Here is a 27,492-nt window from a genome sequence, read left to right as displayed (position 1 = left end):
GGCATTTAATAATTTTGATAACAAGAGTGCACACGCTGAAATGTCTCGCCTTCTATACTAATCATTGATATTATGTTGATAGTCCTTAGTATAAAGCTAAGCTTTATTACAACTGTCACATAAACTTAACATTAACCAAGATAACTAAACAAAGACCAATGAACCTTGAAAAAGAGGTCCAGGTCAGATGAACCATGCCATGCAGACAGGTACAGCTAACAATGCTTCTATACAACATATATAGTTGACACATTACTTATAGTTTAAGAAAAATAGACCAAAACACAAAAACGAAACACTGTGCAAAGAACCGTGAAAATGAGGTCACGGTTAAATAAAACCTACTCGACTGACATAAAGATCATAAAATATTTCCATACACCAAATATAGTTGACCTATGGCATATAGCATCAGATAAAAAAAAAAAAACTCAAAAACTTAACTTTGACCACTGAACCATGAAAATGAGGTCACGGTCACATGACATCTGCCCGCTAGACATGTACACTTAACAATCATTCCATACAACAAATATAGTAGACCTATTGCATATGGTATGAGAAAAACAGACCAGAACACAAAAATTTAACTATAACCACTGAACCATGAAAATGAGGTCAAGGTCAGATGACACCTGCCAGTTTGACATGTACACCTTACAGTCCTTCCATACACCGAATATACTAGCTCTATTGCTTATAGTATCTGAGATATGGACTTGACCACCAAAACTTAACCTTGTTCACTGATCCATGAAATGAGGTCGAGGTCAAGTGAAAACTGTCTGACAGACACGAGGACCTTGCAAGGTACGCACATATCATATACATTTATCCTATTACTTATAATAAGAGAGAATTCAACATTACAAAAAATTTGAACTTTTTTTTCAAGTGGTCACTGAACCATGAAAATGAGGTCAAGGACATTGGACATGTGACTGACGGAAACTTCGTAACATGAAGCATCTATATACAAAGTATGAAGCATCCAGGTCTTCCACCTTCTAAAATATAAAGCTTTTAAGAAGTGAGCTAACGCTGCCGCCGTAGCCGCCGTCGGATCACTATCCCTATGTCGAGCTTTCTGCAACAAAAGTTGCAGGCTCGACAAAAATGGACAATCAGTAGATCTTTAAATTTCAAACAGTTTTTTTTATATCTTGATTTTCTAAATTTCTCTATCTATACAGTTTTTAAAGATAAAATGTAGTATTCACATTTTAATTTTCTATTTTTGGCTTTGGTAGTCATGTTAGTTGTCAGATTTAATCATCGGACATAATTTTAAGCCACATAATTGCCAAGGATGGAGAGATTTCAAATTTATAAAAGTTTACAGACTACAGACAAGGCGATAGATGAAGAGTGAGAGCAAAAGATTAAAATGCCCTTTGAAAACAAATGTCTCTTATTTAAACATTCATGTACCTCCAAATCTCAGCCATGCGGTGTTGAAGGGGGAAACATCCAGCTCCTCTACCTAAATATAAACCTTTATACAAAAAGTGTAGGACAGCAACTTCTACACCTCAGTCGAAACAGTCAAATTATTTTAAATGTAACAAATTTTTTATTTTTATTTTCCCTCAACAATTTTGAAATATATAACAAAAAACAATCAATAACAAAAAGGTATAAAGTAAAAATGAACTATAGGCTTAAATGGCAGGGCGGCACAGAATGTTCTTAAACAATTAAATGTATAAATTAAGAATTAAGTTTGAACAACTAAGAAATGGGTGTGCTCAACTTAAATAAAGGTTTTCATTGATCCAGGTTGTAAGTCAAGTTCATTTACCAAAATTGGTAATGTCTTTTACAAATAAAAAAAAAATGGCTTAGTTTCCAAGTCTGGAATAAAAAAAATAATCTAGAAATGATTCCAGCATGTGTTGAACCAGTCTGTGGGTTTTCAGTGATCTGGATTTTAACACAAAATTGTCAAACTTTACACTGCCTGCCAAACTGCCCAACATCACAATACTAAAAGCTGGTTTTGCACTTTGTGCAACCCGGCCAAGAATCACTCATTACAAAGAATTCTTTGATCTATAACTGTGTTTTCACATTCTTTTATTCTTTCTATGACTTATTTATTTTTCAGCTGTCCTTCTTTGTCATATCAAACTCCGTTGTATATTTAATTATCCTCTTCGTCAGAATTACCGTAAACCAAATTAGCTGATGTAACGTTCTTTAGATTTGGACAGGTTCCATACAGTAATTCTGGCACCCCTGGCTTCACATGGGTTCCATCTAAATTAAGCAATGTTAGATTGGGAAGCTTCAAGCACTTTACTCCTACAAAATATAAACTCTGTAACTTATCTGGTATCTATGTGCTTTAAAAACTTCTAAGAACAATCTCTACACAGTTTAATATGATATTTATACATATCCGAAATAACAAGCATTCTGTGAGTATTGCATGGTAATACATAGTCCCTTACCAGTAAAAAAAATCTTTGCATTGGTTAAAATAAAATTGAGAATGGGGATGGGGAATATGTCAAAAGTATATTCCTTGGCCTATGTTACAAATGATAGGAAATCTTTTTAATACAAGGAAGAAAGCTAGTGAAACTAGATTTCTAAATGGTAAAGTTGAAGAAATCTCTTCAAAAGTTTTAAATAGGAAGTCATAGTTAGGTTGACTCTTGTATCTGTGTTCTTTTTTATGACATCAGATTTAGTGTAGCAAGAGGAGTTCAACCCACTTAAATATCTTTGCGTTTGTGTTGCTTTCTGATTTATAATGGTGTGCAGTGTTTTGTTGGCTTTACTCTAAAGAAATTGAGAGTTGTGTTTCAACTTCGGTTTCTGTGCTTTGAGATACAACTAATAGAATTTAATAGAAATATAAGACGAGGTCAGTTTAAGATGTCAAAACTTTTATAAATTAATGAACTGAGTAATTTTCCGTATTCTAAAACTAGATTAATTTTAACTGTTTACCTTTTGAAGAAACTTTGCTTCGACTTAGATTTAGTTTGGTGAGGAAATGCATGTTGTCCAATGTTCCATGGAGAATAAACTTGCTTGTTACCCTGGAAAGAGAAGAACACAGAATATATATCACTCAATAAGATCTATGTCCAATGTCAACTATGGTAATTCTTTTACTCTATTAAACCTATGATTTTGTTTTAGGGTTCTAAAGGGAACTTTGTGCCACCAACTCTGTGATTCTGCTAAGCTGATCAATAAGTGGTAGTGGTAAACCTAGCATCTCTAGAATGACATTGGTTCAATCAAACTAAGATATAAAACAAATACTTATAAGCCTTTCTTATCCGATGATAGAAGTGTTTAACAACCTTGACTCGCACAGTCAGCCTTTCTTATCAATATATCTATGACTTATAGGTTACAATACACCATTAGATTTTATGGGCTCAGCCATTTTATGAGCATAACATGGTATTCAGAATTAAGAGTATGGCTAATCCTGGTTGGTTGATATGTGCACCCGTTGTTTTTTATTATTTGAGACTTCGTGCACTCTGCAAAAGGCAAAATAAAAATTATTCCGTAGCCCTAAAGGCACTGAGATGACTTTTCAACGCTAGGACAAGACACATATTTTTAAGGGCAAAATTGATAGGCATGGGAGATAAGTACAAAATACGCTAAGAAAAGCAACGCGAATTTATATTTTTTGGACCAAAAAATATTGTCCTAATAACTTTTCTTTGATTCTAGCAAGGTTTCGTTAAGAAAATCAACTTTCTAAAGTCTGTATCTCGAAAAAGGCTACCATTGTCGCCCATGGGGAAATTAATTGTTTATTACAATCTATACAGCATCGACATTTCTTTATCATAGTGCTCAAAAAGTGTCAAAAACAGCCATTTTACTTGACATTTGATGTGAAACCGTATTTTTTGGTGACAAATGAAATATTGATTATCTAGTTTTTAAGCTATAGTCTGTTTCATATTTGTATTGCGTTTTACCTTAGAAACAAGGGTGGGCTCGACTTTTGACTTACTGTGGAGCGAATATGTCATTTTCTGAAGTTCTGTTGATTTGTTCGAAAAGAGCAAGTACACATCTAGAGTTTGTGAATATAAATCGATTTTTAAACATAACAATCTCGACCCAAATGCTGTTATCGAAATTATCAAATTCAGCGAAAATGTACGAAAATTATCCCCTTCGAACATTGAAATGTTCACACGAATTACAAATAAAAGAATAAGAATAGGCATGCCATTTTGTAGTTAACAAACAGTTATCGATGTTAAAACACAAATTTTTACACATATTCCATATTTTGAAATGCTATAGTCTGTTTCAAAAATGTACTTTTTTACGAAAATGGTTTCATTTAAAACTGTTGTTCGAAATTCACCGTAGTAGTTACATATTGGATTGGTTTTGGTATCAATATAATCAGTACTTGATGATATATAAAGAATCATTGGAGAAAGTGGGCATTATCTTCAGGCCCTTTTTAGCAGTACCGCATTTACTAAAAAAAACAGATTTTTTTTCTTCACATTTTTCGACTGGGGTCACCTCCGATAAAAAATTGTAAAAATTCAGAGAGGATTGCCAGAACGTTTTAAAGATGATTTATTTGTGGCATATATATTTGTGCATCTAACGCACTATGAATTGCACGATACAAGAAAGTATTAAATGCCGTATAGGTTACAATACACCATTAGATTTTATGGGCGCAGCCATTTTATGAGCATAACATGGTATTCAGAATTAAGAGTATGGCTAATCCTGATTGGTCGATATGTGCGCCCGTTATTTTTTATTATTAGAGACTTCATGCACTCTGCTTTATACAAAAGGCAAAATAAAAATTATTACGTAGCCCTAAAGGCACTGAGATGACTTTTCAACGCTTGGACAAGACACATATTTTTAAGGGCAAAATTGATAGGCATGGGAGATAAGTACAAAATACGCTAAGAAAATCAACGCGAACCTATATTTTTTGGACCAAAAAATACTGTCATAATAACTTTTCTTTGATTCTAGCAAGGTTTCGTTAAGAAAATCAACTTTCTAAAGTCTGTATCTCGAAAAAGGCTACCATTGTCGCCTATGGGGAAATTAATTGTTTATTTCAATCTTTACACACTTACAATGTTGATGACAAGGATAATTCATACAGGCTACAGAAATCTGAAAAGAGAGAAATTATATTGTATGCATGACTGAAGCTTAATTAAGTTGATTATCATTGGTTTATAAATATGTTGATGAATATCAATGTCACAATATACAAAATATAAACTTTTTATTAATTATAATTTCATAACAGGTTCTAACCCTTTTTTGAAGATTTTTTAGTTATACTTAATGCACAAAAAACAAAGATGTGCATCACCTGTCATCTTCATGTAATACAAGTAGAATTTGCCAAGTCTATGTGTGTTTTGTTATGAGACAAAATTAACTCAGAAAAAAATTAAGACAGTAGCTATATAGGAGCACATCATAATTTCATTTAGAAAAAAATCTGTGCTTTGTGCAAGATTAGTTGCAATCAAGCCAATTTGTACATTCAGGAGACACCTGTATTGTATTTTAAGCTAAGAGGGCAGCAATTTGTGATTTGATGGTCGCAAATTAAGTTTACTAGCGACCAATTGATGCTATCAAAGTGTAAAATACAATATTGTCATCTCCATTCTAATGAAACTGAAAGAAAACAACATCAAAACATACAATTAAAATCTGTCATATGTCATTTCCACTTGTGCATATGTGTTCGTAGCAATTGATGACATGAAAATATTTGACTTTATCCAATCAAAATGAAAGTTACAGACCATGTTGCATTATATTAACACAATAACAATTTATAAATATACTACTATTGTACATAAGATCATTCTGTTATTACAACTGGCTCTATAACTCTTTTAAAGAACAAAACTGAAACAACACTCGTTTATTTTTTTTTGAAATATTACATATGATGCTTTATTCTGAAATGGTGAATAAATGTGAACCATAAGTATACTTACACTTTATTACAGAAGCACCTTCATCTGTTATACTGGTTTTATCCAGATATAATACTTCTAAATTCTTTAAGCCTGTAGTTAGTAAAATGAAATTTACTAATTAGTATAACAGCAACATGGTACAATTGTCCTTTAATAAGTTTATCACCATCATAATCACAATAAAACTTTTATTAACTCCAGTAATTTTAAAATGGAATATCCAATAGCAATATTATCTATAAACATGCAGGGGTGGATCCAGCCATTTTTAAAAGGGGGACTCCCAACCCAGGATAAAGAGGGGGGTTCCAACCACATGCCGCAATTCAAATGCATTGATTGTCCAAAAAAAAGGGGGGTTCCAACCCCCGGGATCCCCACCCTCTGGATCCACCACTGACAGGGTCCTTACATATACTGAGAAAAATCACAAAGAATATTCCATATCAATTTGTTATGAAAATATCACAATGACTAATATTTATTGAACCAAACCAGAAATTAAAATTATGATTGGACAAATCAGTAACATCAACTACAGTGGACACACTTAAATGTCTCTCATGCTTTACTTAACATGACTGATTTATGTTGCAAGTCTTTAAGAGAAAGGTTATACTACAAATATCACATACAGCTAAATTATTACCTAGTTTTCAAATTAAGTAACTGTACCTGTTGATTTACATGATTTTTAAGTACATTTTATTTAATAGCATACAGATTTACCTTCTAAGAAAAGCATGCCTGTATCTGTAACATGAGTATTACCAAGCATTAACTTCTTTAACCTGTTGATAAATCAAAATATACACCAATTAAAGTTGAATTAATGATTTTGTTACAGCTATCTCAGGTGATGTTCAATAGGACTGAATCTTTGACTTGTGTAAAGTTTTTGTTTGTGATAAAAAAATAAAAAAAAAATACAACTACTATCTGGATTTTAAATTTGACCCCTGACTACACTTAACATGGATCATGGTGGATGAAGTAAAATTCTTCTTTTTCATTTCAACATGTTTTTTTATGAACAGCTGCTCCAATATTACCAAAGATAACTAAGAATAACACAATTAAACGAATGTAATCCATATCACAAGCCAAAGAAATATCATAGTTTTTGTGTTATAACCTTACGTGATAATCTGGCCGATAGGTTGCATCCCATCATCCCCAACATTAATATAATTTGTCAAGTCTAAACTGGTTAACTGGAATCCTGTATATAATGAAAGTAAACACTCATTGAGCTTTATTTGGCTTAAATCAAACTAAATCTTAAAAAATTGAAGATAACTAAACAGTTTCCATTTATCATTAAAACACCTACTTTTAATCAGAAAACATGACTGTAAAATAATCATGGTAATTTCATTCATATTATGATGTTAGTAAATTGCCATATTCTGGCTATAATTTTTTGCATTTAGATGTAGAGTTCCTAGATTCATTTTTGTTTTGTTTTATTTACAATCTATTGCGATGGACATGATTTCCAATATTCTACAAATGACTTACCTACTAATGATTTCATTCCTACATCAGTTGTTGTTAGTCGACTAGGCAGATTTATTGCTTGTAATTTCATTCCTAAAACAAAACAAAAAAATATTCTTTTTGATGCAACTATAAAAATTAACATACATGTATATGAAATTTTAATACAACATTGAAAATATTCATAAGTTGGTAAAACGTATATTCTCAGCTAGGTACATACATAAAATGTTATACCTTTGAAATAGTTACAAGTGAATTATTGAATTCACTAATTTAACATCCTTTCTCATGATATCACTATACTTGTGTGTGGACATTTTTAGAACAAGACATTCTATATGTATGCGACTGTCCCAAGTCAAGAGTCTGTAATTCAGTGGTTGTTGTTTGTTGCTTTTTCGATTTTTTGTTAATATTTTGGTACATTAATTAGGCCGTTGATTTTCTCTTTTGAATTGTTTTGCGTTGATCATTTCAGGGCCTTTTATAGCGGACTATGCTGTATGGGTTTTTCGCATTGATGAAGGCTGAAGGTGACCTTTTTTTGATTATTTCTTTGTCATTTTGTCTTTTGTGAAGAGTTGTCTCTTTGGCAATCATACCACATCTTCTTTCTCATATTTTACATGAAATATGATAAAACTAACCTGACAGATATGCCAGAGCTCTATCTCCATGGACTTTTTCAGTATGAGATATCCCAAGACATGTCAAGGCTTTATTTTGCTGTAGACATACTAACCTGACAGATATGCCAGAGCTCTATCTCCATGGACTTTTTCAGTATGAGATATCCCTAGACATGTCAAGGCTTTATTTTGCTGTAGACATGCTAACCTGACAGATATGCCAGAGCTCTATCTCCATGGACTTTTTCAGTATGAGATATCCCTAGACATGTCAAGGCTTTATTTTGCTGTAGACATACTAACCTGACAGATATGCCAGAGCTCTATCTCCATGGACTTTTTCAGTATGAGATATCCCTAGACATGTCAAGGCTTTATTTTGCTGTAGACATACTAACCTGACAGATATGCCAGAGCTCTATCTCCATGGACTTTTTCAGTATGAGATATCCCTAGACATGTCAAGGCTTTATTTTGCTGTAGACATACTAACCTGACAGATATGCCAGAGCTCTATCTCCATGGACTTTTTCAGTATGAGATATCCCTAGACATGTCAAGGCTTTATTTTGCTGTAGACATACTAACCTGACAGATATGCCAGAGCTCTATCTCCATGGACTTTTTCAGTATGAGATATCCCTAGACATGTCAAGGCTTTATTTTGCTGTAGACATACTAACCTGACAGATATGCCAGAGCTCTATCTCCATGGACTTTTTCAGTATGAGATATCCCTAGACATGTCAAGGCTTTATTTTGCTGTAGACATACTAACCTGACAGATATGCCAGAGCTCTATCTCTATGGACTTTTTCAGTATGAGATATCCCTAGACATGTCAAGGCTTTATTTTGCTGTAGACATACTAACCTGACAGATATGCCAGAGCTCTATCTCCATGGACTTTTTCAGTATGAGATATCCCTAGACATGTCAAGGCTTTATTTTGCTGTAGACATACTAACCTGACAGATATGCCAGGGCTCTATCTCCATGGACTTTTTCAGTATGAGATATCCCTAGACATGTCAAGGCTTTATTTTGCTGTAGACATACTAACCTGACAGATATGCCAGAGCTCTATCTCCATGGAATTTTTCAGTATGAGATATCCCTAGACATGTCAAGGCTTTATTTTGCTGTAGACATACTAACCTGACAGATATGCCAGAGCACTATCTCCATGGACCTTCTCAGTATGAGATATCCCTAGACATGTCAAGGCTTTATTTTGCTGTAGACATAAGAGTGAATCTGTAACAACATCTGTATGAGCTACATCCAATGTCTCCAAATTCTCTAAATCTTGTATACCTGTCAGACCACACACCTGTTTAACACATGTAAAGAGATATTCCTTATCTTTTATATACAAACATCAACTAACAATTTGTTTTATTTAATAAAACTCCGCTTTAGGATGTACTTAGGTGAGCTAAGGTCAAATCAAATAAATTAAGAATTCAAAATTAATACTATAAGCTGGAAGAGTATTTGAATAAGGATCAAAATAAGCTAAAAATATTGATAGGTCATAGAGCTCATTTTCAAGATATTTGATTCATAAAATATGGCCGGAAAAGGCTGACTCAGACTTTTACCTTATATTTGCATTGGTACTATTTGGGTCTCAAATCAGAAGAAAGAAAATTAAGAATCTGCATAAATTTTGCCAAATGATCTATTTAGTCTTATCTTAAAAGATAAATAGGTGTTATGAGGCAATTTTTTTCACCTTGTATCGTATGGAAAAACATCGAGGAGTCCGAACATTTGACACTTATTCCAAAACCTCACCGAAGAACATTCTTAAGTCTCTAAATATTATATGATAACCACTTCACACACCTGATCACAGCAAAACTATCTCATATTTTGAAACAATCTCTATACAGTAAATTCAGAAATTAAGAACTGGACAGGGTTGCATAAAGGTCAGCTTTCAAGTAATGCATTTATTGCTTGCCTTCACTGAAATTAATTGAATTCTTTCAAAATAGCTGAACTTATAAGTTGTATAGAAAGCACATAAAATCAGCAAAAAACCTTCTTAAATTTGTCCTAAAATCATCAAATCTCTAATAGATAATACATAGATTTTTCTTAAAAAAACAATATGTTGCTGATACATAAATTTCTGATATTACAAATCAACTTTCAAATGTAAATTTCATCTTGAATTTGTTAATGATTTTTTTTAAATCTGCATTTACCTTAGTTTGCTCCAAGTACAAAGTCTTTAGGGTTTTCATATCTGAAAAAAAAACCATTACATGTTTTAAAATGTGCATAGTGGGATAAAAGTGCTATAAAAATTTTAATTTCAATTCTCTCTAATTCTTCTTTTTTATAATTCATAACTATTGTAATCACTTAGATAACTGACACCATCTACCATTTATTTTCAAGTATCTAATTTAGAGAGCCATAGTGTAGTAGTTAGCGCATCAGACTACAAACACAAAGGTTCCTGGTTCAATCCCCATTCTTGGAGAAAATTTCAGAGATTGACACCATTTGCGAGTATGGTCTTGAGAAACAATGATGGTCCATCAGAAGAGAACGATAAATGGCTGACCTGTGTGAAATGAGAGCAGTACCTCCTACACGTAAAAGATCCCCTTTGTAGATTTGGAAAAAGACCAAACTAATGCCGCTACATGGCAGCACTCGCACCAGCAAAGTGGAAACGGATTAATATAAGTTGTAATAGCTTGTTTCCCAATCCACTATGAATAAGTATGTTTAAACTAATTATTTAATTAATTAAGTTCCCGTCAATGTGGTATGATTGCCAATGAGACAACTGTTCACAGGCACAAGAGACTAAAATGACACAAAAATTTAACAAATTTATTTTATGATGAAAATTTGTAACATCTGACAACTTACTTTTTAAACATGGAATAATTTTCTCAGTAATGGCTGTCCTATTCAAGTTAAGATGGACTAACTGTTGGGTAGTTTTCTGTAAATAGTCCTCAAACCCACTCTCTGTAATACCAGTCTCCTCTAGGTTTAACGATATCAGTGATTGTAAAGCTAAAATAACAAAAGTAAACCACTGTTAAATGACAAACCCATGACATCCATGTACCATACAAATTTCACTGTAAGTTTATGCTCATTGGTAGAAATAAGAATAAACATCATCTATTAACGATATTTAAATTAATAATAATCCATGTCCAGTGTGTCCTGTATGGTCAGGTTGTTTGTTGTGATCCATGTCCAGTGTGTCCTGTATGGTCAGGTTGTTTGTTGTGATCCATGTCCAGTGTGTCCTGTATGGTCAGGTTGTTTGTTGTGATCCATGTCCAGTGTGTCCTGTATGGTCAGGTTGTTTGTTGTGATCCATGTCCAGTGTGTCCTGTATGGTCAGGTTGTTTGTTGTGATCCATGTCCAGTGTGTCCTGTATGGTCAGGTAGTTTGTTGTGATCCATGTCCAGTGTGTCCTGTATGGTCAGGTTGTTTGTTGTGATCCATGTCCAGTGTGTCCTGTATGGTCAGGTTGTTTGTTGTGATCCATGTCCAGTGTGTCCTGTATGGTCAGGTTGTTTGTTGTGATCCATGTCCAGTGTGTCCTGTATGGTCAGGTTGTTTGTTGTGATCCATGTCCAGTGTGTCCTGTATGGTCAGGTAGTTTGTTGTGATCCATGTCCAGTGTGTCCTGTATGGTCAGGTTGTTTGTTGTGATCCATGTCCAGTGTGTCCTGTATGGTCAGGTAGTTTGTTGTGATCCATGTCCAGTGTGTCCTGTATGGTCAGGTTAATAATGATCCATGTCCAGTGTGTCCTGTATGGTCAGGTTGTTTGTTGTGATCCATGTCCAGTGTGTCCTGTATGGTCAGGTAGTTTGTTGTGTTATGTTGCACTGCACTGTTTTTTTCTTGAATCCTAATTTTTTTAAACATAAACAATTTTTTTCTGATAGTATGTTTCTATGTAAATACTTCACTTATAATTATAGGTCACTGATTTTTTTTCTGGCATTGTCTATGTAAGCAACACTTAAGATATAATTCTATTTAGTAAGAAATTAGGAAATAGAGCCTCCTAGTTGATATATATTCATAAGAATATCAAACATAAAAGGTCTATCAGAAGTATTCTATTATCAAAGGAGCATAATAACAAAACTGAAAATTTACATGTTGATAGCAGTGAGAACAACATATATGAACCATAGCATGAAATATATATAAAAACAAGAATGTGTCCCCAGTACACGGATGCCCCACTCGCACTATCATTTTCTATGTTCAGTGGACCGTGAAATTGGGGTCAAAACTCTTATTTGGCATTAAAATTAGAAAGATCATATCATAAGGAACATGTGTACTAAGTTTCAAGTTGATTGGACTTCAACTTCATCAAAAACTACCTTGACCAAAAACTTTAAACTGAAGCGGGACGAACGGACGGACGAACGAACAGACGAACGGACGTACAGACCAGAAAACATAATGCCCCTCTACTATGGTAGGTGGGCCATAAAAATACCTGAGATTGTCTCTAAACTTTTGTTGGTGATCTGTTTACAACAACGTAAATTTAAATATCTCAACTTCTTCAAACCTTGAAAAAAAAAACATAATATGCATTACTTCATTTGTTTATGTCATAACATTTTACTTAAATGAAGAACCAGTTTGATAACATATGAATGCTAAAACATACTATTGATTGTACTTCTATTTTTGTGGTCGGGCGAGGTGTTTAGTGTGATCTTTTGTAATAGGGACAAAGAAAAACTCTATAAAATGTATGATCTACATATCAAATTATCTTATAAGACGAGACAAATTAATGTACCTGAAATGATTCTAAGACTACAGGAATCAAGTGTCTTGTTTGATTAGATTTGTTTTGAAATTTTCATACTTATTAATTGTACAGTGTATATGTTTATGATACAAGCACTACAGAAGACAATTACCATCGTGACAGGCTGATTTTAAATGTTTTTTTTCTTTTGAGAAATCTACAACTGTTATACTTACCAGTAATAACCTGCATGCCTCCATCTGTAATTAATGGACAGGAACACAAACTTAATTGTGACAACTGATGATGATGTCTAAAATTGATGGTTGTTAACATGAGATATTTAACAAGCATAAGATTTCTTCTAAATGTAAAGAGATTATTAACTAATTCTGCAATGAAACTTATTTATCTTTTTTTAGTTACATATCTATATTTCAAGATATGTTTATCCTGTTGGAAGTTGTACTGTGTAGGTTTTTTTATTGTGTATTTTAGTTTTACAACATTTGGTCTCGATGGTTTATCAAGATGGTTTATGCGCATGTAAAACAGTTTTAACACCAGCTTTTTTAGTGCTGTTCCAAAGCAGTATCTGGATTATGAATTATGTTACTGTTTGATTTGCTTGTGTTTTATGTATGTCTGGCATTTGTGATTAATGCAGTCTATTGTACTATGATGTATTTTTTGCGAGTCCTGATAATATCCTTTATTATCCTGCAATCAGCCAAGTATTGTACAAATAACAGCTACAAAAATCATTTTTTGCTTTGTTTGTACTTGTACATATTAAACCTCCTGTTACCCTGCTTCCATGTTGGGCAAGCAGTAATATGAATATTTCTTTTTGTGTAACAGTTCGTTTTAGGCTCCTCTCCTAGGTTGGCATTTAAACTATGTTGATTTCTTTAAAACATAAGAGACAATGATTCAGATTTTAACTTAAGTTTCGAGTGTTGGGTGTAAATTTCAGGATAAAAACAATATATATGTACATAGTCTGAAAATATAAGATTTATTTGTACTAGCTACGAAACAGGAGAAAAGCTCAGCAAACCTCGCTTTTGATCCTGTTTCCAGAGGTCAAACAAATAAGTTTTATATTTTCGAAACAATGTTCATATATTGTACATTTATGTACCCGTATTAGTATTCATAACCTTACCTTACTGCACTCAGAAGTTCATTTGCTGCATAAGGATAGCAATCCAAAATCAGTTTTCTTAAATAACTGAAGAAAAAAAAATACATATTTACAAAGTTATGAAATTGTCTTTACCTACCCTTAATATAATCTATTCATTCTACATTTTAAATAAAACATGCTGTTAATCAAATCTTATAAGTTAACTTTGTCAAACTGTATATAATATTATATTTCAAATAAATTCTGCTATTATGGGGATCATCCTAATCTTTACTTTAAATTATTATAAATGTTGGATCTTTTGAATTATGTTCATACCATTGTTAAGATGATGGAAAAACACAGAATATCTCAAATATATAAATCAACTGAAAACCGAATGCTCCATTATAAAAGATGGAAAGCACTACAGTTTTCATTTAACTGACCGTGCAAGGGTTGTATAGCCAGTGAAGGTCGTTAAAAACTTCCATTTGTTGTTTTCAAACAACTTAAAACAAAAAAACTGAATAATAACTGATTCCAAAAACCTAAGAGATTGTATGGAGTGAAGTGCGAAGTCTTGTAATTTTTTTACCCTGAAGTTTTTTTGTAACCGAACATGACCATGTATCATTCTATTACTTACCAAGGGATAAAAGCATTTAATGTTTTAGGTTTAAGCAGCCTATTTTTCAGCAGGTAATCTAGGAGTTTCTGAGCAAGATCTTCAGCAACCCCTGAGAGAGACCTAAGTTGATGTACTGGATCATTGAGGCGTTGAGATATGTGGTTCATACATAGATTAAGAAGCGAGGGCACCTGATGGGCCACAGGGTGTGGTGGTTCTGGGGATCGACTAGATCTTTCTGGTTGTGGTTCTTGGTAGCGTTGTCTGGCTCTCTCAGCTGAAATCAAATTGAAATAAAGTTTTACTCCAAATGTGTTTGAAGGGAATTCCACATTTTTTTATATCTATAAAAACTAGAAATTCACACAAAACAGATAGCATTAAATTTTTTATAATCTACGTTTATATCTCTTCATCAAACAGTTCTAATTTCTATTAGAACCCCCAAAATAAGATATATACGTAGGAAAGAAATCAATATCAAACTATCAATATTTTCAACAGATAAGTAACTTGATTTTATGAGTCAAGCATATTACAATCTAAAGAATGATTACCAGCGAGTTCTCTTGCAGGTCTGTTATGGTGAGCTACATCCTGCTCAGGGTGTCCATCCCCTAGCCGCTGACCAACTCCTTCAAACATCTGACCACCAACTGCTCCAGCTAGTCAATAAATAAAAAAAGTTAATAGTTCTAACTTGCATAGGAGATAAGAAATATAAATTTTATAAAGTATGATTTACACTCATACTAGATAAGTAGTTGTTACATATCATGCAAACCAGTTTAAAGAAATTACTGCATTGTAATATTATCTACCACACTTAGTATAGCCCTAATTGTATTGTTGTATTAAAATAAGTTCATAATTTCACTCTTATACAGCAAAGAAATTTACAGTCAATAAATAGGATGTATAATCTGATAAATAATTTTAGTTCATTTATATGTTTTGGCCTCCATTCAGGGATGGGCACGATTACTGACAAATGTAATTGATTAATAATCGATTACATGAAGGATTTTTGTGCAATTGGTTAATAATCGATTACTCAAATTTTAGTATGTAATCGATTACAATCGATTACTTTATCAAAAGTAATTACATTACTTTTCGATTACTGTCAATTACATACTTCAACATTTCAACAAAAAATAACATGAGTAAAACACAATTATATTGCTCAACATTTGTATATATAGTTGAAATTAAGATCTTTACCTAATGCATCATTCAAAGCATTGTTTCTAAATTATAAGTTAATAGCTGCTTTTTAGATCAAATCTCTTGATGAAAATTAGAAATATTTAAAAAATCTCGTAATTTTGACTTTCAACCTATATGAAAGATGTCATCGCATTGCAATTATCACTTATTCATAACTAATTGTTTTTCAAAAAATTAGCTTTCTTACTGACACGTTAGCTTTTTTGTTTTTACTCTTTAAAAAAAAATATTTTAGCATAGTTAATTACAATGTTTAAGGAAATATAAAAAAAAAAGTAGAATAATTAATTAGTTCAGCTAATTTTTAAGATCAAAATTAATTTTTATAATGACATGCATGTTTTAAAACTTTTGTTTGGATAATCACCCTAATTACAGATTATTTAACTGCCACTGGAGTACAATTTATAACCTGGGGCTAAATATTGTAAATTTCCTTCTTTATTAGACATAAGATAATTGAAATAAAAACAAAGTATGTTTTTTATTGATTAGAAGACTTTGATCATCTCATTAGTAAAGGCAAGAATGTTGTTAACTTCTCCAATCAAATTATATACAAAATATATTTATAGTGTCAAAGGGATACATGTATCTATTTCTAAAAAGAATTGCTATGCATTGCCATTGGTTCATTGTTAAAAGGATTTTGTGTTCTTTTTTAATTTAATTTATATACATGTATATATATCATAACATTTAAGAAATCAACTGTTTATGTATTCTAAGCTTTAATTTCAACTCTGATTGAAAATGATGTTTTCAGGAAATTTAATACAAATAAGCTTACTACTTTTAAAAAATGTAGTACAGAACTTAACGAAAGACAGACACATTTCTTATTTAAGATCTATTTTATTTTTTCAAATCTATTTTCTTATTTAAATATTAAAGCTCTTGAATTATTGACAAGCACATACATCCATTTGTTTCAAAAGCTAGATATAAAGTAAATTTAGGTAGAGGAGGGATCTGGTTACTCATAATGCAGCTAGAGACAATAGATAGAAATAAGGCAGTTGCTTAAATCTCAAGTATTGTTAATGCATAATATTTTATCTGTACTACAAAGTGATAACATACATATTTTCCTCTGAAATAGGTTATTTTTCATCAAACTATTTTACTAAAGTAATCGAAACGAATCGAACAGTAATCGATGATTACATCCAAATTTTTGCTGTAATCGATTAAATTACAATTACATGTAATCGAAAATGTCTTTGATTACAGATTACTGTCGATTACTTGAAAAAATGTAATCAATTACAATCGATTACGATTACAGATTACGATTACCCCATCCCTGCCTCCATTATCACATTTTCACTGAACTAGTACACATTTCTGAGTAGGGGCAGGCTGAAGCACACTTTCGAGTGCAGGATTTTTTCGCTATGTTGAAGACCCATTAATGGCATTCAGCTGTTTTCTGCTCTTTGGTAGGGTTGTTCTCTCTTTGACACATTCCCCATTTCCATTCTCAATTTTATCTCCTTAAAAGTATCAGTTTCAATGAGAATTCAATTTTATTTATAAGTTACTTTGTAAACTGGGATTCCAGCTAAACAAACTTACAAGAGAAAATTGAAGCAAAGCACAAATACATGAAAATAAAGTGACCACAAAAATTTTGCAAACTTGCAATAATAAATTTAAAATTCATTTCATAACCTTAAGTATAATAGAAGCAAAAATTGTTAAGCAGGGCAGGATTATAAATACATTTTCTACAGTCAAACCTGCATATTAAGGGCACCATCAGTACAAAAAAAAAACTATTTTAAATGAAAAATGACTTTTGAATTGAGATTTGACTACTTGTGGCATTCTATATTCCACCCTACGGAACCCAGGAAGTCCAACTCAACCAAATATATATAAGTATTACATCTACTGTATATTCTTTACTAAACCCTACCAAATCCAGGATGTCCACCTCCACCAAAGCCAGGCATCCCTTGTCCCATTCCTTGACCTCCAAATCCAGGAAACCCTTGTCCCATTCCTGGATGTCCTCCTAGACCAGGCATCCCTTGTCCCATTCCTGGGTGTCCCCCAAATCCTGGAAGCCCTTGTCCTAATCCTGGTATATCGTGTGGAAATCCCCCGTGTGGATGATGAGGTTCTTCGTCGCTGTCGTCACTCTCGATGTCAGCTAAATCTTCATTACCAGGATTCTCATCTGAAACATTATACACAAATATATTATCTTCACACAGTTAGACATGATTGACAGTCAAATCTAAGAGTATAAAAATCTCAAGTGAACAATGTTTTATTCCTGAAAAGGTTTGTTTGCCTGAGAAACTGAAATATTACAAACTGTGACAGACATCGTTTTACCTTGCACTGTCAAGTGTTAAGATTCTTCAAGGTTATACAAAATAGCATATGTTTATATTTGCTAGTTCACTGACCTTTTCATGACATTAAAATAGACAGAATGTTAGACTGACTAGAGGTGTTTTAGATGAACCGTTGTCAGAGGCTTTTAAGACATGATCTAAAGTCAAAATCCTTTAATAAAATATGAACCACCAATGACAATTAAAGTTAGAGGTAATGTGGGCTCACACAATGATACCTTTGCCATTGCAAAGTGCATGGTTTAGCAAAAAGTACCCCAAAATAATTGAGATAAAAAAAACTAGCTGTATATAATATTGGTTTTTTTGCTTTTTTGTGCATTAATCAGGCTGTTATTTTTCTCAATTAATGAATTGTTTTACATTTGTCATTCCTGGGCCTTCATAGCTGAATTTGTGATATGTGTTTCACTCTTTGCCTTGGTTATCTACAGCTGTTAATTTCTGTGTAATTAGATATCTTGTGAACAGTTGTCATATTGTCATTCATACCCCATCGTCTTATTTTATATAGGAGGTACACAATAGCATTATATTGCTATTATTGTGAGTATGCTTCAATAAGTTGCAATAAGCAGTTCAGGAGGAGTTGAGGATACAAAATCCATTCACTGGTTTAAGAAGGAATTGGTTATGCTCTTTTTTTAACCGTTCTCCTACCAGCTTTATTAGCTTTAAGATATACAAATCATAATCATCAAAATCATGACTTCAGAATATCTACCATCTAATCTTTGGCCTTGACCCCAGTTAGAACTACTTCCTGGCTGTTTAGGGGACACAGGTGAAGGCTGACCATCAACTGGTAACATTTCTGAAACTATCAAAAAATGTATTAATTTATTTGTATTTTTAAACAATGTGATTGAAGTCATTTTTAAAATAACAGAAGTCCCTTTAGCAAAGTGATGAAAGTAGTTATTCCGAAATGTACAAGTTAAATATATTCTAGGAGTCTGTGATATAGTTTTTCAGTCATTTGCACATCAAATAAGCTTTTCAGTCATTGGCACATCAAATAAGCTTTTCAGCCATTTTCAGGTATTTTTTTTAAGAAATGAATTTTCACAAAGCAATGATGTAAATGTAAATTGCTGCACATACTTATGTACATTTTGAAGCACTTTAACTCATTGATTCAAGGACACCATTGTGTTAGAACGGATTTGGTCCATGGATACAAAAATACTAAGGTGTCAGAAAAATATTCTCTAAGTTTTCAAGTGAAAATACCTGCTGTTCCAGCTGTTGCTTGCTTGATCTCTTTTTTCTGTACAACCAATGAATCAGAGGGAGTGAGACCAAGTTCTTGTAATGTCCTGTCCATATCACATTCTCCATATTCTCTATGTGGAAATGGCTAAAAATATATATTGAAATTTTTGTTCACTTTACATGTCAAGTAAGGAATTTACTCTAACAGTATTCGAATCTCTTTACTTCAAATCAGACTTAAATTTTATATAATTTGATAAACAGAGGAAATATGATAGGTGTATTTGATTAAAATAGAATTTGTTGGCTTCACTTCCAAACTTTTTTATTTGTATTTTAAGGGCATATAACTGCAAGTTTTAAACAATCAAAATAATGCTTTACACTTTGTGCAGCCTATTTAGTGCTTTATACTTTTAAAAGTTATTAACACAGTAACACTGAGGAGATAATGATGATTGTTGCCAATTGGAGTGATGATTTATTGTAAAAGCTAAATAATTTGAGTCAGCTGAGCTTAATTAAATTTAAGCTACTTTCAACAAACATACATAAATCAAAGAAAATGACACTATTATAAGTACCTGTATTGCTACAATTGGAACTCCTCTAGACTTATTATTGTCTGTAATGTATTTCCATACATCTTTGAATGTAGCTGATGCTGCAAAAGACTGCTTCAGAAAACTGCCATCTAACATTCTTATCTGATGGAAAACATAAAACATGAGATTAATAAATGTGGCCTCATCATTATATGTAGAGACTTTGGAATATCACATGTACAAGTGGTTTAATCGGTTTTCTTTTTTAGAATGTTAATACATGTACTATAATGCAGTGTTATTGATCAACAAAAGTAAGTGAGCTTCTTTTGTGATTAAAACAAGATTTTCATTTCCTCCCATTAATTGGCATGTCTATGCTAGGTAAGATCCCCAGAGTACTTATAATTCATTTGTGACATTTTGAGGGACAAAGTCTTGAAGACCCTACTTTGAGCTATAATGGTTTACATTTATAAATTGTGACTTGGATTGAGAGTTGTCTCATTGGCACTCATACCACATCTTCTTATATCTTTTAGTTATGTAAAATGTATATCAATATATTAAATAAAATAGGAAGATGTGGTAAAATTGCCAAAGAGACAACTCTCGACAAATGACACAGAAGTTAACAATTATAGGTTTGCATGGCCTACAACAATGAATTAAATCCTTACCGCAAAGTCAGCTATAAAAGGCTCCAAATGAGAAATGTAAAACACTTGACAAGAGAAAACTAACGGCCTGATTCATAACAAAACAATGAAGGAAATACAAATATGATAAGGTAAAGATGGGTTTCAGTTAAACCGGAGCTGATCAGTTGCTAATGAATATCTGGTTTAATACAGATTGTATTTCTTACTAACCTTTAACAGACATTTATCATGGCTAGTTGCTACTGGTGCAGGTTTGGGCGTTTCTTCTTGTTTTTGTTCTACAACCTCTTGTTTTACAGATGTGTGTGTTAACTTTTGTTTCTCTCTATCTTCTGCTATCTCTTTCAAAATCCTTGCATGATCCTAAAAATCACAAATATACACCTGATACAGGCATGATTCTATAAATTGAAAATATACAGGCAAGATCCTATACATCAAATTGAAAATATCCTTGCATGATTGTACAAATCAAATTGAAAATATCCTTGCATGATTGTACATGTATAAATCAAACAAAAAATATACAGGCATGGTTCTCTATTTCCCTTTATAGCTTGCTGTTCGGTACAAGCCAAGGCTCTGTATCGAAGGCCATACTTTGACCTATAATGATTTACTTTTACAAATTGTGACTTGGATGGAGAGATGTCTCATTGGCACTCATACCACATCTTTATAAATCTATAATATATGATCCTATACATTAAATTAAAAATATACTTGCATGATTGTAAAAATCACAAACTACTGATATGATCATGTAAATCACAATCATCATAATGTGATCCTATCAGTTCGTGAGTCTATTAATCATAAATATACTGGTAACTGTTGACACAGATATATGTCTCTCCTGTATGTTATTTTCAAAGTATAACATGTATAATGCAAAGATTAAAATGACAAACTTATAACATGTAAAATTTGTAAAACTTTCAAAGCAAATTATACAGAACTGAGGGTGCATAGCCTTATATCAATTGGAAATAAACTCATCAAAGATGTGAGGCTTTTTTTTCATTTAGAAAGTCAGCAACACTGGGATAGATAGAAATAAATGACCAAATAAAGTATGAAATCTGATGTCAATGTTGACACATCTGCACACCAAGTATCATTGATTTGTTGTTATTATCTGTTCAACTGAAGATTACCCTTTTCCTTCTCTGTTTATCTTTAATCACTTCTTGCTTCATTTCCGTCCTCTGTTTATCTACAAACTTGTCTTTGATTTGTCTCTGTGTTTCACTCAGATGTAACCTGCTCATTACTTGACTTTCTGATTGGTCATCTTCCATACCTTGTGACAATTCTGCAGAATGGGATTGGGCAATATTTTCTGGTTCTGGTTTAGGTTTTGAACTGCTTGGGTCAACAAATGGATTATTTCCTTCCTTAAATCCAGATGAGTTCTGAAATAATCATTTTATATATGTAATGTTATTTTAGATATAATTGTAAATTAATGCATACAAAACCTCAAATAATAACAACATTGATCAATGCACTATAATATTATAGAACATATAAACATTAATGACAGTGTCACCTTACATCAGGACCACAATAAACCTCCGACTACTGAGGACTCATTATTATTTGTTGGATACCAATTATCGTGGATTTGGTGGGTAAAGAAAAACCATGAAATTAAATGTTCAAAGAATGACTTATTTCCTGTAGTCTTTTATGCAAACTTTCAACAAAACCACGAAATTAAATATCCAGGAAAATTGGTACCCACAAAAATAAGTGAATCCATAGTAATTTATATTGTCAACCTGGTATTAAACCAATAAAGTGTCACATTTTTATATTGTCAACCTGGTATTAAACCAATAAAGTGTCACATGTTCATAAAATAAACATCTATACATTATATTGTGGAAGCATAATCTAAGACTGATGTTTCTCTTCTCTTTTACATTTTATATTACACTTACCCCTCTCAGTTTTAAATTTCCTGAACTGCTCTCTACATTTTTCATAAATCCTGGTTTTCCTGCACATAACCTACAAGTATATATATAATAATATAAATAAGCAATACAAATCAGTCTTTTTAAAAAAACCTAATAGATCTTTCATAACTTTTTTATCAAAGATATCGACAAAAAAAAGAACATTTGCTTTTCTTATAATTACCACAATGTTCATGTAATTCTGGTGTATTTTTACATACCACACATGTTTCGATATTTACCATTCTGCTGCAGATTTAAACATACATGTCATTTTGGTGTCTTTCTTCATAACACACAGGTTTGTATACTCACCATTCTGCTGCAGATTCCACTGTAATTCTTCCCATTTGGAAAGCATCTTGACAATCTTGGTAATCAAATCCCATCGACATCAAATGAACTAAAACATCATCTACAGACTGAATATATAAACATATGAATTAAGATGATGAATGTCAACAATAAAACATTGTAGAATATTTAGTAAGAAATTAAATTATCTTCTTACATGTCTTAAGCATTTAATGAATGTTGTTACATAGGATTTCGATTTTTTCAATCATGTCAATGGGAGAAAAGAATAAGACCCCTGAAATTTGGCTGAAATTGGGATAACTGTCCTCCCAACCAAAGGTTCACATGTATGCTTTGGTTTAGCTATTGATCATTAATTATGAAAAGATACATAATATTCAAAAGACAACATGTTTATCTGAATTGAACTTGAATTAATTAAGTCAAGTAATTTTATCATTACACACAATATTGTATAAATGTATGTATATATTAGCTGCGAACTGTAACTTTCATGAGGGGAGATAGGACCTTTCGGGGTAAAGGGAATTCTTTATTTGAATTTCAGAATGTCAGGATTTTATAATTTATTTCAATTCAGGACCTCAGGATTTCGTGTTTTTAAGCCAGGGATTTTGGGATCAGAACCCCTCCTACCCCCCCCCCCCCCCCTTTTCCCCCCTCTTATGGTCCTTGTTATATATTTTTTTTATTTTGAGGACGTACATGTATGGTAAAAAAAAGGATCTAAGAGCTACAGTTTCGCAGCTATGTATATATTGAATACAACACAGGGGAGGATCATAATTATTTGGACTAGGGTGGATCCAGTTTTTTAAAAGGGGGTTCCTTAACCCTAAATAAAAGAGGGGGAGGGTGTTTACACTGTTTGAGTGAAGGTTTGTTTTCTAACAATACTCAGAGACTCTGACAGTATTTGTTTGAATAAGTTCCATTGTCATTGTCAGGATCCCTCTTAAACTTTCCATGGATCACACAAAATATATTTATCTTCGAAAAAATTTAGCTCTCACTGTCACAAGGATTTGTGTCGTTAAATAAATAAGTTTTTTTTTTATTTCTCTTAATCTGTTAATCTCTGGGAAAAAATCACAGGATCTAAACTAAGTCAAACTAATAAAATCTTGCAATGCTAAGGCCAAGTGAATAACATCTATTGAAACCCATTTCAATCATTGTTATTAGTCAGATGTGTTACAACAGTTGAATATAATTATAGATTATCACCTGAGACTGTGATGCCATTTTTCTGCTTGTATTGTCTGGGTCCTTTCAGAAACTATAAATAGGAATGAGCTTCCTTTATTGCAAAACAGGATACCAGACCATATCATAACAAGGCAAAACTTTAATAAAGTAAATACTAATTTGTATTATATTTTACATGATAAATATTCAAAAAATATTCTAGTATATAGAGAAGAATTAAATATGTAAATATATTTATATATTTTTTTCTAACATTAGTTATTCTTTGTTTTAAAATTATCTATTTATTATTATCATTTGCATGCACTTAAATTATTTCTAATAAGTGAGTAAGTTACGGGGAGAAATTCCGGAAATCTTCTTTCTTTTCGTCATAAATTCCTCCTCAACGGAGCACCCGTTTTTGGAAAGATTAGAACTTGTTCTAAATCTTTACTTAGGCACCAGCCTCCCTAACAACAGGACAGGTTAGCTACTGTTACTAAATGTATTCACACTGAAATATAGTTCCCTATGGTTCTGATATATGTGCACATAATACACATATAAACTGAAAAAAACTGGGTATATTATTGGAGCAGTTCATTCAAGAATGTATGTCATTAAGGTGTGTTGATGTGCAGGCTTTTAAAAAACAGTTTGATTAGGTAACTGGGTATTGATTCAACTAGTATGATTGACAACTGTCATTATCACTAAACAATCAGAGACAAGGTGAACCTTTAATTACAATGCCCCACCTCCTAAACTGCCAATCAAATTGACCACATTACCTATCAACCTCAGTCTTACATAATTATACAGACCACTCAATATAATTCTTAATACACAAGTATTTGACCTCATAATTGAATACCCAAATGTGTATATTAGATGTTTGATATTTATAAGGATGATAGATTTATTTATTGCCAATTACTTTTGATCTACATTACATAAAGTGATTCTGTAAATTATATCTGAAAGATGAATGATTAATGGATTAACAAGATCTTAAAAAAAATGAAATATGAATATAAATATGAATAAATAAAAGGTATTCAAGTAAGGCCTATAATTTACTTGATAAATTTCCAATAATCATCTGTAATTAATCAACAATTAAATTAGTACACTTTTTTTTTTATCAGGAATTGGCTTGAAACAGTTTAAAAATTTTAAAACTTTTAATTATAACAAACCATTGTTTATTAGTTTATTTCCCATCAATCATTATGTCTATTTTAGTCATTTGAATTTTTATTAGAAGTGAATATATATGTTTGCAATCAAGAAAGAATCCACATTTCAATAAGATAGTTTTTTAATTGGTTACGTTGAAAAAGTACATTTTCAATGCCCTGTGTTGAAAAATACTTTAAAAATTGATCAAAAGGTACTCTAAAACTTTTAATCTTCAATACCCTATAACCTCTGTTTCAACTTATAAAATGCCCCATAACAACATTTTTTAATTTTGTTTGTTGACACTTTAAAGTTTTAAGCTGTTGGTCCAGATTTATGCCTTACAAGGATTGTTGGTAACATTTACTAGAAGAATTTTTGCATTTTTTTGTTTTTTTGAAACATGTTCAGAACCGGCAACATAATTTCGATAAGATATAAACTGCAGTTTAAATAAAATTGTGCAAATTAAGAGACCCATATTATTTAATTTGAGCTCATTTTATCTTCATACTGGAAAAGCAAGTTTCCTTCTAAAGACCTGCTGTAAATGCAATTTTCAACAATAGCGCTTTATAAATGTTCATTTTTCCCCACCATACCTTAATATGAAATAATTCAAACTACTCTTCTAATCTTTCCATGAGTGATTTCCATCACTTTGATTTTATACGCAAATGAGACATTAGTTAAGGTAAGACAATCTAAACAGTACTAAAAGAATGTATTTAGATGAAATAGTGCTCAAAATGCACAGTTGAAATATTTACATCAGTGGTCCTCAATGCTTTTCAACTTCGTACTTTATTTGGCCTTTTTAACACTTTTTTTTATTCGAGCGTCACTGATGAGTCTTTTGTAGACGAAACGCGCGTCTGGCGTAAATATAAAATTTCAATCCTGGTATCTATGATGAGTTTATTTAATTTGATTAATACCATGTGAATAGCAGTAAATTATAAAATTCAAAAGTAATTCAAAACCGAACATTATTATGATTATCAAATTGTAAAAAAAACTAACTTCTGCAAGTTTATACACGAAACATGTTATATTTTCTGTTGCCCAGTTGTCCTTAAAGGAGTTCTGCCTAAATTGGTGTGGCGCCAATAAGCATATTTATTATACTTCAAGAGTTTTTTTCCTATATAAAATAAATGAAATAGTTGTGCTATTTCATTCTAAAGACAATTTGCCAGTTAATAGTTTCAAAGACTATTGCCCCGGTTAATAGTTTCATAATCATCTTTCCCGTACTTTTCCATGCTTATTTTTCATTGGACGATAATGATGTCATTGACTACTCTGCTTGGTTACGTATGCTTTGCAACGTCAAACTCACTCTTATATTGTAAACGGTGGAATCTGTTTGTTTTGATTGTAATTTCACTTACAAGAAGCAATTATAAAAGAGAAAGAAAATCTTCATGGAAATTTTTTAAAAGATCTAAAATATAGTACCTTATTCATAATATGGGTTCGCTCTCCGTATATTAAAAGTGAATTTGCGTTTGGTGTACTTTAACTAGGATTTATAATAAGCACGGAAAGTTTAACACAAGTATTTGTAGTCTTGATTGAAATTAATGAAATATTTATAAATACAAAACGAATTATAAAAAAAAGTAAAGTTCATCCTGTGCATGTAAAGTTATGTCACATTTTTTCTTTCTTTCAGATAAGGTATAATTATACACTTTTAGAAAATTAGTTATTTGGTATATAAAAACACTTAACGGCTGTGTTGTTCAGTATAATAAAACACCTAATGACTGGTTGTGCGGGTAATAGCAAGTTTGTTGTCCCTTCGCATACCAACTATTGCTCTCGGCTTTGCCTCGAGCAATAGTTGGTACCTCAGGGACAACAAACTTGCTATTACCCTCACACCCAGTCAATAGGTGTATAATACAACAGATCTTGAAGTAAGCATTGGGAGGGTCGAAGGTATCTAAAAGTTTTAATGTGGAATTGTCTTACTTGTCCTATTAACGTAACATCCAGAGGTAATATTCCCAGGGGTTTGGGTTTTTTTTGCGTTAAGGCCTCCTTTTCCATTTAGTTCCACTGAAAATAAAGAATCTGAGTCTTTCTTGCAATACTTAAAATTGAAAATGGAAATGGGGAATGTGCCAAAGAGACAACAACCCGACCATAGAAAAAAAAACAACAGCA

At 32.1% G+C, this 27,492-nt stretch overlaps 1 protein-coding gene across 2 annotated transcripts; it reads right to left on the bottom strand.

The window, feature by feature from the left end:
- Positions 1–1,553: 1,553 nt before the first annotated feature.
- Positions 1,554–24,285, bottom strand: LOC139513808 (uncharacterized). Of its 2 annotated transcripts, XM_071302624.1 has the most exons (25): positions 24,172–24,272; positions 22,942–23,048; positions 22,609–22,678; positions 21,820–22,077; positions 20,873–21,025; positions 20,040–20,162; positions 19,474–19,600; positions 18,965–19,060; positions 17,793–18,056; positions 15,199–15,306; positions 14,660–14,918; positions 14,050–14,115; positions 13,118–13,194; positions 12,618–12,692; positions 11,006–11,155; positions 10,327–10,367; positions 9,356–9,443; positions 8,984–9,073; positions 7,500–7,571; positions 7,119–7,200; positions 6,708–6,769; positions 5,997–6,068; positions 5,109–5,148; positions 2,959–3,050; positions 1,554–2,304 (listed from the first exon to the last, which is right to left on the bottom strand). In XM_071302624.1, exons 1-25 carry the CDS (start codon positions 24,187–24,189, stop codon positions 2,144–2,146), a joined length of 2,751 nt encoding a protein of 916 aa, XP_071158725.1. In that variant the 5' UTR covers positions 24,190–24,272; the 3' UTR covers positions 1,554–2,143. The 2 variants fall into 2 exon arrangements, with proteins under 2 accessions (XP_071158725.1, XP_071158726.1); XM_071302625.1 differs by lacking the exon at positions 8,984–9,073 and having other exon boundaries at positions 9,269–9,443; positions 24,172–24,285.
- Positions 24,286–27,492: the final 3,207 nt, after the last annotated feature.

Source organism: Mytilus edulis, chromosome 2 (assembly GCF_963676685.1).
Source record: "Mytilus edulis chromosome 2, xbMytEdul2.2, whole genome shotgun sequence".
Taxonomy (NCBI): Eukaryota; Metazoa; Mollusca; class Bivalvia; order Mytilida; family Mytilidae; genus Mytilus; species Mytilus edulis.
The sequence above is the reverse complement of the archived record's forward strand: the minus strand, read 5'-3'. Positions and strand labels throughout refer to the sequence as shown.

Bases quoted from the DNA above. Each gene is read 5' to 3' on its own strand.
- LOC139513808 (XM_071302624.1), bottom strand. The intron at 9,444-10,326 runs GTAAATGCAGAT...TGTGTTAAACAG, and splicing joins TGTACTTGGAGCAAACTAAG to GTGTGTGGTCTGACAGGTAT. The intron at 2,305-2,958 runs GTAAACAGTTAA...TATATTTTGTAG, and splicing joins AAGCAAAGTTTCTTCAAAAG to GAGTAAAGTGCTTGAAGCTT.